We start from the raw sequence: 15,213 nt of genomic DNA on the forward strand, positions 1-15,213 counted from the left end.
GAGGTATGAATGTCAAATGAAATATTTTACGTCTCTTTATATCCTGCTTAAAAAATGATTGACTAATGAGTTTCTAAGACTATACTGCTACCTCTTGCCATTCAAATACCTGGTTCAATATGGATGCTCCACATCATGTGCTGTTTCCGAATCCATTTATAACAATTTTAAGATATACCTGTATTTTAGGGTGAACAAAAAGGGGAAAACTATTTCATCTGTTAGTTTTTATTGTAGTTATCTTAGCTGATGATACAACTACTACAAAATATTTAATGCTCTAAGGACATTTTCAGCAAAATATAAGTAACTTTAATAAATAAACTAGCCCTTTCTCATTGGAGATGATGCATTATGTAAAATAGCTATGTGTTCAGTGGTCATTAATATATTTTATTCATTCCCTCATGTTAGTACTAGAGATATGTTGGCACTGCCATGATGAATGTGCTTTGGTAGACAACAGAGTCTCATTTCAAAATCCTAAGAGAGCAATTAAGACCAATAGTAAAGCACATTTCACTTACAAAGCTCCCTTTTCTTGTCTCCATCTTTTTTCCCCAGCTGTATCACAGCAATGCTATAGGTATTTTTTTGCCTGGATGTTTTTTTCAGAGGGATGCTAAGGCCTTTCTGTGTTTGCCTAGAAGTCCCAGAGGAGCTCAGGCACAGATCAAGTCTGTGTCACACACAAAGCCAGTCTCGCACCTCCAGACAGTGCCAGCATTGCTGCATATGCTCACTACAGCTCAGGCATGCAAACATTGCCTCAGTAATCTTTGATGGATCTTTATTAGCCCTAGTGCTGCAGGAATGAGATGGCACTCTGAAAAAAGTACATTTTATTGATGCCACTTCTAAATGCAGGGTTGGTGGTTTTGTGAGAAATTACTTTGTAGGATTAATTCAGGTTAGGATAATTCAGGCAATGCTCCTCCTGATTTTTGAACCTGTAGCTTTTTGTGAGATCATTTGGGATCACTTTCCCTGTTATAGAGGAATGTGTGCTTGGGCTGGGGAGTGGTATCAGCCTAGTCCTGACCCGTCTCTGTTACTGATGGGCTACACTTTGCATGAGATTCAGGCCCAAGAGAAGCTGTTGCTCTTCTCAGAAGCACCTAAATCCTCAGCTTAACAAACCTGTGGAATATATTTGTGTGACCACAGCTATGCTAGCTTGATTCCACATAATATTTTCCTGATTTATATGGTGTTTTTTTGCCTGCAGCTGGCGTACCTTGTGTCTGTTCTTGGTTAGAAAGATTTTGATACAACTGGCTTTACTCAGAATAACATCAATGGCTGCAGCACAGCTGTTAAAGAAGCCAGAGTAGCAATTTAGTCATTGATACCTCTTCTGTGACTTCCCCCTGCACCATTCCCCCCAAATTCTGTTTCTTTGGGATGATATTTGCATGTTAATAGTGAGAGACAGACCACTTAGTTAAGGTCAAACAGCTGATTAGGCTCGAGTAGGCTGATGAACAAATGCATGTTAAAAACATAAACTGAGTATTCTGGTAGACATCATCAGATACTGTAAAAGCCTGCACAGTCCTGATTGTGCAACCTATCAGTGCTGATGTACTCTGAGAAGGAAACTTGTATTTCTAGAAACATGAACAGAAGAGGATGGATATGCACCTGATGATGTATGGTTGCTGTCTTGACTGAAAGGATTTGCATAAATGGGAACCTGGTATGTGTATGTTGATATCCAGAAATATCCTCCTAAAATGTGCCAAAGCCAGCCTTTTCAAGGCACTTGGCTTCCTTTTCTTTAGTTTTGGCCAATATTCCTTTGCTTTCAAAAATATGTCTATTTCTGTTTATTGTGCAGTTAGATACACACATAAATATGCACGAAGGAATTTGTCATAAAACTAGATGGTATTATTTGTTGGCATCTACAGTGCTTTAAGCTTAATGTTAGTGAGTCATAATGGAACCCTGAAATGTGATTTTTATCAAGTGTGAGGGCCAGAGGTGAGCTTAAATTTTAGAATAATCTCATTTAAAATAATTTCCAAGTTACTTGTCCTTGAAAATTTTCTTCAGGCAGGAAATGGGGGTTTTTGAAGTGATGATTGCTCCCAAAATACAATCATGCTCTTGCAAAATCAGTGGCAATGAACTCCTCAATATTTAGCAAAATGGGGTTTTATCCTGAAAGAAAGCATTAGGTATAAACAAACATTCATAAAATGACAGTTCCTTTCTCCTAAAGCCAGAAAAACCAGAAATATTTACTAGTCAAGTAAAATTTATGGCAGCTCATAAGTTTTTAGTTTAATAAGCACTCCATTTGCTTATTAATTTGTGTTTTGGTCCTCGTGGTAGGACTGGCAGATGACTGGAAATGTCCCAACCACATACCCCAACCTGGGTAGTGTCATTAACAAGGGGACTGTGAAGATCTTTTTCATTTGAGTCCAGTGGCTGCATAACAACATAAAACCTGTCTTCTCCTCTCCTTGCATGGACTGAATCGACTGCTTTTCTAGATTTTAATTCTGAATTTATCTCACCTTGCTTTAGCCATCTCCTCCCACACAGGTAACCCCTCCAGACCCTTGCTGTGCAAATGCTGCCATTCATGCATAACACAAATTGTCATTCCCATCTCTAAGCACCTTAATCAGGAGCCCAAAGTTGGAGTAGTTGAAGCCAGTCTTAGTATGTCAGAGGCTTGCCCACAAGTTTGGCTGAGTGTTTCATGTTTGTCTGTGGAGGGTGGCACATACCAGTTGCCAAGTTGTGAGGGTACTTTACACACTGTTTAGCACAGAGGAGTCTCAGCTGGACTGGTTATTTAGCTCTGACCTCATCTGAATGCTGCTATTAAGAATGTTCTCCTTCCTTATCTATAGCACTTTAATGTCCCTCTTTGAGCTGGTTCATCAAGCAAGTCTACATAAAATGAACAGATAGCTGCAATAAAGTTGCAATAAAAAAAGCCCCCTAATCTAGAATGATTTTAGCCATTCTTTGGACTGGAATATGAAATACTCCTATACTAATGGTAGTAGATATTAGTCCTCAATGCAATAGTATCTATCCTACCCTTACAGATATATATGAAATACTTCCACAGAAAAGCTGGCATAAGGGATTTAAAAATCAACACTTATTTCCCTTGAATGTGCTACATTACCCTGACACTTTATCTCAGCCATACAAGTAGATTTCCACCTTGGGTTTTCTGCTGGAACCATGTAGATCAATTTTATAGCTTTAGGTGCTGTGCCAAACTCTCTGAATTAATGAGCAGTTCCTGCAGACTTCAGTGAGCCTTGGACCAGGTTCATAGAGTTGTTAAGGGATGCATAAAATCTTGTAAATAATTTTATACAAATAGATTTTGTTCTGTGATTGAATGTGATAATTTAAGTGTTCTAATTAAAAAGAGACTAGGAAAAGGTCACAGCTAAGTACATTTGAATATGGAAGCTGCTTTCAAGTGGTACAGAAAAGTGTCATGTTTAAATCAGTTATTCTAAATCACATTTAAAAGATTATTTTCCTTAGCTTCATAATGAGTAATACATTTCATAGTCCTAAGTTTTAAATTAAAGCAAATCGAATTTTTGAGTCCAAACTTCTGTCTAAGACCAGTCACCATGGTTTTTTTCCTCAAATGTTGTTTATATTAAGTTCTATATATTTAATTAGAAGAAGGCATTTTAGTCTTCAGAAGTGTACAAAAGAAACAAGGAGATATCAGAATGTTAGCTGTGTCTAACACCATTTGGTTTAGTGAGGCAAACTCACAGGGTACATGTGAAAGCAATGCCAAATAACCATCATCTAAAGACTATTTTAAGTCCCAACAAGCCAACATCGAATCCTTTACAGAAAAAGCAAAAAGCCCAGAATATGTAAACTTCAGCATACACATGGTAATGGAGATTTTCCCTCCTTTCCCAGGGAACTAAGAGACACTATGAGAATCCTATTGCCACGAAGCCCAGCTTCCTCCATGCAGGAGAGTTTGGGTTTTGGTTTGGGGCTCTCCCCTGCCTCTCCTACCCCTCCAAAGGCTTCTCTCTAGAGACTCTAAATTATGAACAGTGATTATGTTCAGATAATAAAAAGATCAATTTATTTGAAATTTCCTGTTGTCTCCAGTTTCCATAAACTGGAACCATGCTTTGCTTTGCCAAACCACATGAACAACTAACTGCTACACACATTTTCTGACACTGGACAAGTCACCTCTCTGACTTCTCTTTGAGGAGCTGAGTAAACAATGCTTGATTTTTATGTTACAAGATTCGATATTAAGATTCCAGATTTTGTTGTCTTTTGGAATATTTCTCTTTCTGCCAACCAAACTGTGTCTGCTGTTTGCACATTTTTTTAAATGTGGAAAAAAAAATCTTGTGACAGTCATCTCATAACAGTCTTGCCAGTACAGAATAGATTGCAAGATACCTTAATTCTGTGCATTACTCCCCATTGAAATAGTGCTGCTGCCAAAGCATAAGATGGAGAGAGCATGTTAAAATTATTATCTGTGACAGCCTCTAAATCCTTCTCAAAGGCACTGCTTGCCAAGATAGTTTCCTATCCTGTATGTGCTGCCTGTCTTATTTGTCCCCACATTAATTGCTTGCATTTGGCTGTATGGAAATATGGGGGTTTTGACAAATAATTTAACAAGCTGTTATTAATATGGTCCCCACCAATTTTTGTCTTGTCCACAAACTGCACCAGCAAAGCAACATCACTGTCTAAAAATTATTGATGTGGACAAATAGGATTGAAACTGATTCATGCTAGAAATGGGTCTGTCTTCTGATGCCTTCAAATCAAGAATTACGGTTGAGATCTGTCAGAAGGCCTGTCTTAACCTGTCCACTTTCTTTGTGTAACTATTTGTCAAGAAAGATGTCTTGTGGAGGGAAGTTAAATGCACTGAAAAAATGTAAGCATAATGTATCATTATGTAAGAGTTCTGTAATACTCCAAAGCAAAGCTGGAAATCAGGGAGACAAAATGAGGTTTTTAGGAAGCTATAATGAGCTATTCTAGTGATAATTTTGCTTTTAATTCTCTGTTTACTTGCAATGTTTTATCCAGTATTGCTGAAAAGATGGGACATTCTTCCAAAAAGCCATTCCTTTTCAGCCCTTTCTGAATGCCGGAGTTATTTTGAGTTTTCTTAAACTAAATGGAAAAGGGCTCATTCTATCAGCTCAACACTGGAAGTTATTGATAGCGCTGATCCAGTGCAGTAGTAGGTACACACATGACACTGTGGTGGTTTATTCTGCTGCTACAGACTGGGATCATTGCAGTGATCCAAACTTAATTTTTAGGTATGCTATCTGCCACTCTTCTGGCTGCTTTCTCATTTGAGATCACCATGAATATCTGTAAAGGGCGTAGAGGAACAGTCTCGGTACAAAAATCTCAGTAAAATTAGAACGAGTGTTGCTTAGGCTGCACAGCCACTTCTGTAACAAGGCACTCCCTTTGGTGATGCTCTGCCATGCTTTGAAGATTCCCTTCACTAATGCAGGACAGACGGACTCCAGTTTTCTTCTGAAGATCGGTAAATTTCTTCTGAAGTTGTCATTATACGTACAACTTCTGCCAAACATATGGAAATGTAGGAACTGACTGCTTCATCTGGTTTGCTGCCCAGTTTTTGACACTGTCAACAGGAGACCTTTCAGAGGAAGCTCAGAGGAAGCCCTGGTGAATAATTATGAGCAGACTCATTCTATTATTAATACTTTACAATTTATGGTGCCTTACTAAATAAACATTTATCCTCACATGCAAAAAAGAAATCAGCATTTAACCATTAATTTTGTTCTGGTTTAATGAACTGTTGGAGCAAAGCTGTTCTTGGCATTTTGTATTGTGTTAATAAAGATCCTTTCCCTAACTGTTGTTTTCCTGCACACCTCCTGCCACACAGCACGTTGCTGTATCTGGAGTGATGTAATTTTCTACTGCATTTTGCTGGGCTGGACAGGCTGGGTGCACTTGGGCAGTGAGAGCTGTTGGCTGGGGCGAGTGGAGCAGGATGGCTTTGCCGTGACTATGCTGCCAGTCCCTGGCACTTGAAACCCAAGGCAGGTCTGTGTTCAATCAGTTTGAGCTTGAAGTACATCTTAACCTGACCTAGGTGTCTTGTGGTGCTTAGGAGTCACCCAACACCAAAATGCTGTTGTGTTACTCAGTAATAGAAAGAAAAAGGGATCTACAATGTCCTGTTTGTCTGATTCCAGAGAAATTAACTCCTCCTCCAGTAATCTTTCTGGAAAGTCAGCTTTTCCCCTCATATGTGTAACAACCTAGCACTGATAATAATGAATTGCTGCTCATGAACATTTTCCCCAACCTGCATCACCTTATTAAGCAAGGATCAGGTGTTGTTTCTACTAATAAATCTTGATATAATAGGAAGAGTCTGATTGTTCCCAGCCATGATTCCTGCTTAATCATCTGAACACTGCATTGTCCTCTCCTTAGGATGGCCCATCAATAAACACGTGCCTTGCTGGAAGAGGTTCTCCCCAAATTATCATGTGATAGTTGGCAATAATACGTTCTGTTACAGTCATACAAGGGAATCTCTAGGAAGACATAAAAAAAAAAAAAAATCAGAAAATGGATTATAAATCACATTATTTAAAATTCAATGATTTTGAGGGTATGACATATCTTTTGAGTCTGGCAATATTGTACCTGTAATAGTACAATGGTAAGTGTAAGTATTAATTGTTGTACCCCAGGTAGCTGGGATGAGTTTCCTAAGGGTTGAGCTTTTCCTGGAGGGAGAAAAAGCAAATTTATTCTTGGAGTATCAAAACATGAAAAGAATGGAAAGAAGCAGAAGAAAAAACTGTCAATGATCTGAGAGCGTTTCAGTCAATTTTGTTCCGAAGTTAACTGCCAAAGTCTTCTTTCAGTATGTGAACACTTGCTTTTAAACCCAACATATAATTTAATAGTATATAATAAACACACATTTTACCACCAGGGCATGCTGCAAACCTGCAGTCCTGCTTTAAGTTGGAGCTTCATATTTAAACTTTCAAGCAGGTCCAGAACAAAGGACTTACAGATTTTTTCAGGGGTGACAGATGTTTAATGACTTTAACACATGCACTAGAAATAGAAAATATTTTGGAAAAAATAAAAATACTAATAAACCTTTATGTCTTAGCATGACACATTTTTTCTTTAGTGTTACTCGATGCGGGTAGAGTTGGTCTCCATGTTCCTCTGGATGCCATTTGGGGCCATATGGGAGATTTGTACAAAATGTATTGCAAGGAGCCAAGAGGGGCTTTCAGCAGTGTGCCTGTGAGATAGGGGCACTGCCAGCTACAAAGACCTTACCTAAAGTATTTCTGCATTTCTCAGTACTGCGTTCTCTTCTTCTCAATTGCTTGGAAAGATGCCTGATTTAATATTAATTACCTTGTACCATCACTCTGTTAATTATTCTGCACAAATTCAACCAGGAATAATGTCATGTTTCCATCAAAGCTCTGCACAAATTCTGCATTTTAAAATGCACAGCTGGTGATCTTCCTTCCAACAGTGTGAAATGCACATTCACAAGGAGTTGGGGATCTGAGCATACTGACATTACAATAACAACTACTTAGGTAAGGTGTCTAACCACACTGAATAAGCCTTCAGCTTATGACAAGTTTTCCTTTATAATTGCAAGTATTTAAATCACAAGTTTCCTGCTAGAGGTCAAAAGCAATACATTAAATTGCAATGATACAATATCTACCATAAATTCTTAAATGGGCAGTAAATACAGTCACTCAGCTATGCCACCTGGGTATTAACCATGTGACATTGCCAGGTAAAACTTCCTACTTCACCAACATCTGATGGACCAGATGTTGCAGCTGGAAGAATTCTTTCCACTGCTCTGCACCTCAGAGCAGAAGAGTGTGAGGTACCATGGGGATTGTGCCTTCCACACCTTATTGCGTAACATTTTCCAACGCACTTTTTTTCTGGTGAAAAGAAATCTTATAAACCAGGAAGTGATTAAGAAATAAAGCCTGTTTCTTAAAACCAGAAACATTTTATCTGAGAAGTATGACATTTTGGTTAGGAATGTTAAAATTTTTGCGTAGTCTATGTTTGAGGAATATTTAAGGTAGCTTCTAAACATTTAGAAAAAAAATTGAAAGATTTTTTAGCCAGTTCTCCTGAACAGTGAGTATTAAAGAATTATGAGCTACGTTCTGACTTTCTCTTTTCTTTTGCAGATGGTCCTGTGTCAGTTGGAATGAGTATGGATATTGCAAGCATTGATACAATATCAGAAATAAATATGGTACTGTAGTTTTGGCAGTCTTTTTTTATCCTGCCTGTTGATAAGCTGATGTCTTGTGCTTACAGCTGCTGGCAATATGAGTTTGGGCCTGTCTCCTTGTGAAGTCAATATGGGTTAGGAGATGGATTTTCTTTTTCACTACACACAGTGTTTATAACACTGTAATAAGCATAGAAATGCAGCTGCAAATCCCACCGCTCACAGATACTAACAGAAATTTGCTACTGAGTATTAATCTTAATGAGAAGCATGTGGATCAGTATTTATTTTTCAGCTGAAATATCTAAATCTTTATGCATTTCAGAAAAATAAAGATATATTCATGTGCCTTTGAAGCCACTCTCTTTCCCTGTGATTAGACACAGCTGAACTCAGACTGTTTTTCTCTTCTATTGTTGCTGTCACGCAGTGATTTATTCCAGCTGTCTTTAATTTAATTTGTATCATTTGTTTTTGAACAAACTATGGAATGGAATGTACTCTTCTACTTAAAGACCCTCCATTGGTACATAGAAATAAAAAGCAAAAAATCACTAATCAGATAGTCAATATGAGTGTATTAGTAATTAGTAATTATTGGTTACTATTTAGAAAGGGAAAATAAGGTCAGAACTTCATATGAATTTATAATACTGATAAAAACACACCATATAATCAAAAGTTGTTTTAAAAGTGTTAAGAAATAGTGTCATCTTAATGTAGGACTGCAAGACATATCTAAAAAAGGGGAATTGGACTGAGTGCTATGTTCAAGGTCTCGATAAATTTGGTACCACTGTTTCCTTTGTGATGCTAAAAGGAGAAACTGTGCTAAAAGATTCCTTCTCTGTTTCCCTAACTTCTTTTGTCTATCTGAATTTGTTCAACTTTTTCCCATGTGTTCTTAAAAAATTCTTTGTTTATTAGCTTATGTGAACAAAATGATGTTTGGAACCACTTACATAAATCATTCTAAAACTTAAAGGTTTACAGAGCCAGATTATCTGCTTATAAATCTCTGATGACTTCAGCTGATTTATAGCCCCAGACTTAGGCCATCAGCTTTTACTGTAAATGACCATAAGAACGAAATCTCCCAACCTCACATCGAGTGCTAGAAAATTTGGCAGTACAAGATTCAGTACAGCTGCTCCTGGAGTGCCAGGGACATGGAGAATCACGGTTTGTGCCCAGCAGCTGTTTCCATATACTTCTGTAAAAGAGAATACAACACATCCTCTCTTTGCATGATAATGTTGGTTTTTTCTCTTTCAGGACTATACAGCTACCATATTTCTAAGGCAGCGATGGACTGATGAGAGACTTTGTTTTGACGGTAATAAGAGTTTGAGCTTAGATGGTCGACTCGTGGAAATGCTTTGGGTACCAGATACCTTCATAGTTGATTCAAAAAGGTCTTTTCTTCATGATGTCACTGTTGAGAATCGTCTTATAAGGATATACCCTAATGGCACAGTTTTGTATGCTATAAGGTATGTAAATACCACATATCAACATTTATGATTGCATCCAGTTACATTTTAAACTTTACAGGTTCTGCTTAAGAAAATGGTGCTGTTTGTAAAAGTAGAATATGCATGGTCTCGTAGTTTTATGAATGTGTAATATAATTGACCAATATGAATAAATTCCTAAATTTAATGATAGATCTTCTTCCCTAAATAGACCCTTTTGCTCTCATGTAGACCAAACACGGGAATTGCATGTTGCCATTCCAGTTTGCAACGAAGATATCACAGGGGAAAGCAAGCTGTGATGATTGACTTGCATGATTTATTTTGGATTACCCTTTGTAAAATGTTTTGATAAATATAACAAAATCTTAAAATACATTGCAAATAACAAAGGAAAATGTGCACTGTAAATGAGAAGGGAGCAAAGGGTGGCCTTTTTAGACTGTCACTTAACTCAGTTGTTCTGGAGTGGCTTCTGTTTGGGATACTATTACTCGTGTACATTAGATACCAGTAAATAATAGATTCCCCCCCAATAGATATTAGGCTGAAAATATTTCAAGCAGGATGCATGGAATTTTTTTATTTTTACTGATGAACAATTTTGTCCCATTAATAATTAGCAAACTGATTTTTTTTTTCCCAAGGATCACCACAACTGTTTCATGCAGCATGGATCTGACTAAATATCCAATGGATAAGCAGACATGTACTTTGCAACTGGAAAGCTGTAAGACACTTAATCCTTATCATTTTTATACAATTAGAAAAATAGGTGTGATCTTTTTCTGCTAGATATTACCAGATTGGCTGAAATTTTCATAGAAGGCAAGGGACATTATGTGACCAGTCTCTGTTGAATTAAAGTAGGATCTGTGTGCAAAGATGTGTGCACACATGTGCACATGACATCACTGAAAATAGCGTGGCAGTATTGAAATGCTGCAGTGCTAATTAATGATTAAGCACAATCCCGGGAGATCCTCACAGGCTTGGGTTTGCAGTGCATCCTGCAGTTACTCTCTTGGTCTTCAGAGGGAGTTCTGTGAGCAGGCATTTTCTAGCACAGATGAGATTATTTTTTTTTCCCCTTTCAGACAGTATGTAATTTTTTCCCCCTGAGATAAAATTCCTTTAGGAAAGAAAGAAATTAAAATAATGCTTATTTGTAAGGCATATACTTCATATTTAATAATTTACTGTTTTCATACTGAAAAAAATTATTGCATGGACAGTTCTGAGATGGATAGTAACAGATCTTGCTCTGACTTGTTTAATTGTCTCTGTGTCAGTGCCCCGGGAAAAAAAGTCATCAATTGATGGACAAGAGTAAATAACCTTTTTCATTTTATCAAACAATATCCTCATATTTTCTTTGAAATAGGTTCTCTAATACTTTGTAGACATGATTACTTTGCAAACACCCAAGCATGCATTTTTATAGTTAAATGCTCGCTATTATTCAGATGACAAGACTCTAGAAAAGGATTTTTGCATGGGATAACATAGAAAGATAATTGATTCTGTAAGACAAAAATAGATATTTAAAATATATGTCAATACCTGCTCAAAAGATTTTGCAAGGCTTTTCAGTACTTCTAAAGTTTTTTTCTGTATCTTTTTAGAAGTGTGTGTGTGTGTGTTCTTTACCTCTTGTTGGTAATGACCAATTAGATTGCCACAAAATTTCATTTTAGACAGAAACACAAAGGAAATGAACCCAAAACCTTCTTCACACAGGCATCCCTCTAGAATAAGCAGTTTTATGAGATCCATTTAACAAACAGTTTAACAGTGATTTGAATTGGAATTGGGATTTATCTTTATTTTCCTTTGGAAGATCACATTGGTAAATCAATATGTATGGATTTAAATCAACAGTACTGCCTAATGAGTCATTTAGTATTTTCTCTAGTTCCAGAATGAAATACATATCCCCTAGGAATTTACAATTTATTTGACAGGATTAAAAAAAATAAAAAGGAGAATTCCCCATATTATTAAAACCAAGCATTTTTCAGATTGATTCCATCTGCTTTTTCAACAGCACACAAGTGTCTCCTGTCCAAGGGGAAAACACAGTCGTGTCACAACAAATGCTCTCATTACTTTGGTGTTTGGTTTTGAGGAAAACAGATAGAAGCAACAAATACAAAAAGGAAAGAGTGTGCCCTGGGCTGTGGCCTTTTTTTGTCAGTGCACTGCAATCCTTTCTTTTGGGTAGGCTGGAAATGTTTTTTTTTTTTTTTTCCCGATGTGATAATCTGTGTTAATTTACAGATGAATAATGTCATCATCCTAGCATACTGCTTGCCAAGACCATCACTTGGGTTTAAAAATTGTGAATGCAGACATGCACACACATCTGCACAAATATTGATGTTTATAAATAAAATGTAAAATCTATGGCAAATATTTGAGCTGAAACAAAGTGTTAGGCTTTTATTAAGAGATTATTTATATAAAGACAAATATGTCATGATATTATGAAGTAATGGCTTTACACTGCAGAATCCCCAGTGACCTTTACAACATACTATTCTGCTACTGATAGTTAGTAACTTTAATTATACTTTCTACATGGCAAAACGCATTTTGGCCAACATGCCTGTTGGTTTTTTGCCTGTTATTGCAACCCTTTAGAAGGTAATGCTGGCATATGTCAGGAAACAGAGAATTGCCACTCTGAGTCTCTGTTGATATGGGTGCTGTGACATTTGGAAAACTGGAGGGTTCCTGTCTTGGTTGGTGCTGCTTGAGAGGGGGTTCCTGCTCTCTGCCATGTGGCAGGGAGCACCACCACACATCCTTGCTAGGCTGAAGGGCTTGTCCTCATTTTTCCCCCACACAGACCTCCAGATCAAATACATATTCACATCTTGGGCCCATCTCTGAAATTTTATTTCCTTTTTGAACTTGTCCTTTACCATTTATTCAGTGAAGAGCCATGTGAAGGCACTTAACTTGTGCTTGACAATCAGTGAAAATTAAAATTAGCAACAGAAAGGTAAAGAAACTAATTTGTATTAGGCATTATGAATGTTTAATCCCAAATTTACTATTCCTGTAGTTAACCCTGTTGATATTAGCAGCTCATACTGTATCAACAATGTACAGGAATGAGACATTCTGGGCTTGAGGAATTAGTTAGGATAAAAACTCAGTGTCACATAAAGAGAATAGAGATTACTTGTAAAAGCTGAATAACATGGGCTTAAGGATTTTGTATCTATAAACTTATGAAATGTTTTATCATTAGTAAAATATTAATCCCCCGAATAAAGAACAACTTTGCACAGAGGGAGCACTGTGCTATTTAACTTTACTGACTATTGGGAAGGCTCTCTGAATAAAAATTCTTCTTAAGAGTTTTGGAATTATTATTCCCAAAGAATTTTCATAGGAAGTATCACCAAAACCTACTAATTGTTCAGCTAATGAGAATATTTTGGAACAAAAGCAACATAACCTCTGTTTCAAGATATGCTTGTTATCATTCATGTGGGCACCAAAAACTTCTCCTGTCTCATGCAACTTGGAAGGCTGAATATCTTATAAAAACAAAAAGGAATTTTCTGTGGTACTTTCTAGTTCTTTGGACTTTTTAAATGTCTGCAGTTCATTTATACTGAAAGGAAGTAAAAGGAATCCATGTCTGGAGTCATGCATAAAAACTGGTTCTATGAACCTCCTTGTTTTGACTAAGGACAATGCAATCGTTTGTTTATAGAGACTGTTACTTCTATTTTACATCTCACAAATCTGGGACATTTCCCAGCATGTGGTTTTAGGGAATTGAAAACTTAGCTTGGATGCATATGCTTTTGGCTTAGTCTTTTGACACAAAATTTTTTCGGCTTTAATTGCTATAAATGTGATAATGTGAGCAAAGACTCCAAGCCATGATACCTTTTCATATAACTGCCAGTGACAGTGAAAACAAAATATACATTTAAAGAATGAGCAGAGAAAGAATTTTCAGGTGAAATTATCATTTTAATAGGTAACCAGCCCAGTGTTTCCTTACAATAAAATTTCTGAAATCCTGTTTTTCCTACATGAGACGGCTGGAGAAATCAGTTCTGTTTTTATTATTGCAAGAAAAAACCCCCAAAACTTAAAAATATTAAGTGGCAGTTTAAAAAAAAATTGAATACATCTCTTTTTTCTGCAATTCTAGAGCTTGCTTTGTTTTGCAGCGTATACCCTTGTGCAATGTATTGTGTTATTGTCTCACTTGTAATTTACTTACAGTTGACTGAAGTCTAAAAATAATCATCTGCTCATGTTTCTGTTCCCTAAGCTGAGCTATTAACTTGCACAATATAAATCTGTCAAATACAAGAATGATTAATCTAAGCAAGCTAAAGAAAAAAGATGTTCAAATGCTCCCTGTTAACATGTAAATTACATTAACATAATCTTGAATTAATCATATACACTAGTCTGTAAAGTGGCTGCCTTTTATATGATGGGGAAAAGCTGCAGAGGTATTTTAGTTATGATTGTGCTGCACATTGACAAGTGTGTGCAAAATACAGTTGCCTTCTGATAGATGATTCATCCAGCTCCTAATTACTACTTGAAGGTTAAGAGGAAACCTCCTGGGGCCCCTGAAGCATGCCATGCTGTTGAGCCTGCAGAAACATCAGCTTCTAAGCTGGTGTCCTTGGCAAGCATCTGAGCTCCTAAGCCAAAACCTTGTCCCAAGTGATGATTCAGGCTCAGGTCGGAGCACAGCACCAGTGAGCAGCAGCTCTGCTGCTCTCCTCATCCCTTCATCTCTGTGGGAATGGGGACCAAATGCACTGCACCGAGAAGCAGCATCTTGGGATGCAACTCATGGCACATTTCATGTGTAGTCAAAATGCTGGCAAGTGCTGTAATTCATAAAAGCTCTATTTTCTTAGAGCCTGGTAGATTTTGCCTTTAGCATACCACGTGGTACTAATCTATTTTATTAGTTGTCATCTGTACTGAAATAGAAGATATGGAAAGACCAGCTCCAGTAATGTGAGCTTTTAACTTACAAGACTTAGCATGTTTTTGGACATTTTGTTATGAACAAGCATTACAGTCTGCTGAAACCCATCATTGTTTATGTCTAATTGTACTTTCAGGCACAAAAATTAGAAATAGCTGAACCATAAGTGTGCCCAACACAAATCAATTATTGTGTAAAATAAACACTGTTGTTGGCTTGTGTGTCACTACAGGGGGTTATAACATCAACGATGTCACATTTTACTGGACCAGAGGAAATGATTCAGTTCGAGGTTTGGACACACTCCAGCTAGCACAGTACACAGTAGAAGACCACTTCACCTCTGTATCTGAAGCTGTGTATGAGACAGGTAAAAACACCCTTTTAACACTTTCTAGGTGCAGTTTGGACTATGGCTTTGGAAACAGAGCAGCATCAGGGAACTGAGCACA

General features: G+C 37.1%; 1 protein-coding gene across 3 annotated transcripts in view; it reads left to right on the top strand.

Annotated features, from left to right (window-relative positions):
- Positions 1-15,213, top strand: part of LOC116447579 (gamma-aminobutyric acid receptor subunit pi-like) — a 46,987-nt gene that overhangs the window by 14,436 nt on the left and 17,338 nt on the right. For 2 of the 3 annotated variants that reach the window (XM_032116928.1, XM_032116926.1), the window contains exons 4-7: positions 8,256-8,323; positions 9,578-9,795; positions 10,425-10,507; positions 14,994-15,131. In XM_032116928.1, coding sequence (XP_031972819.1) covers positions 8,256-8,323; positions 9,578-9,795; positions 10,425-10,507; positions 14,994-15,131 — 507 coding nt within the window. Of the gene's footprint in view, positions 1-8,255; positions 8,324-9,361; positions 9,485-9,577; positions 9,796-10,424; positions 10,508-14,993; positions 15,132-15,213 lie in introns of those variants that run through there. The other variant, XM_032116927.1, reaches the window with a different exon arrangement.

Source organism: Corvus moneduloides, chromosome 8 (genome assembly GCF_009650955.1).
Source record: "Corvus moneduloides isolate bCorMon1 chromosome 8, bCorMon1.pri, whole genome shotgun sequence".
In the NCBI taxonomy this organism is placed as follows: domain Eukaryota; kingdom Metazoa; phylum Chordata; class Aves; order Passeriformes; family Corvidae; genus Corvus; species Corvus moneduloides.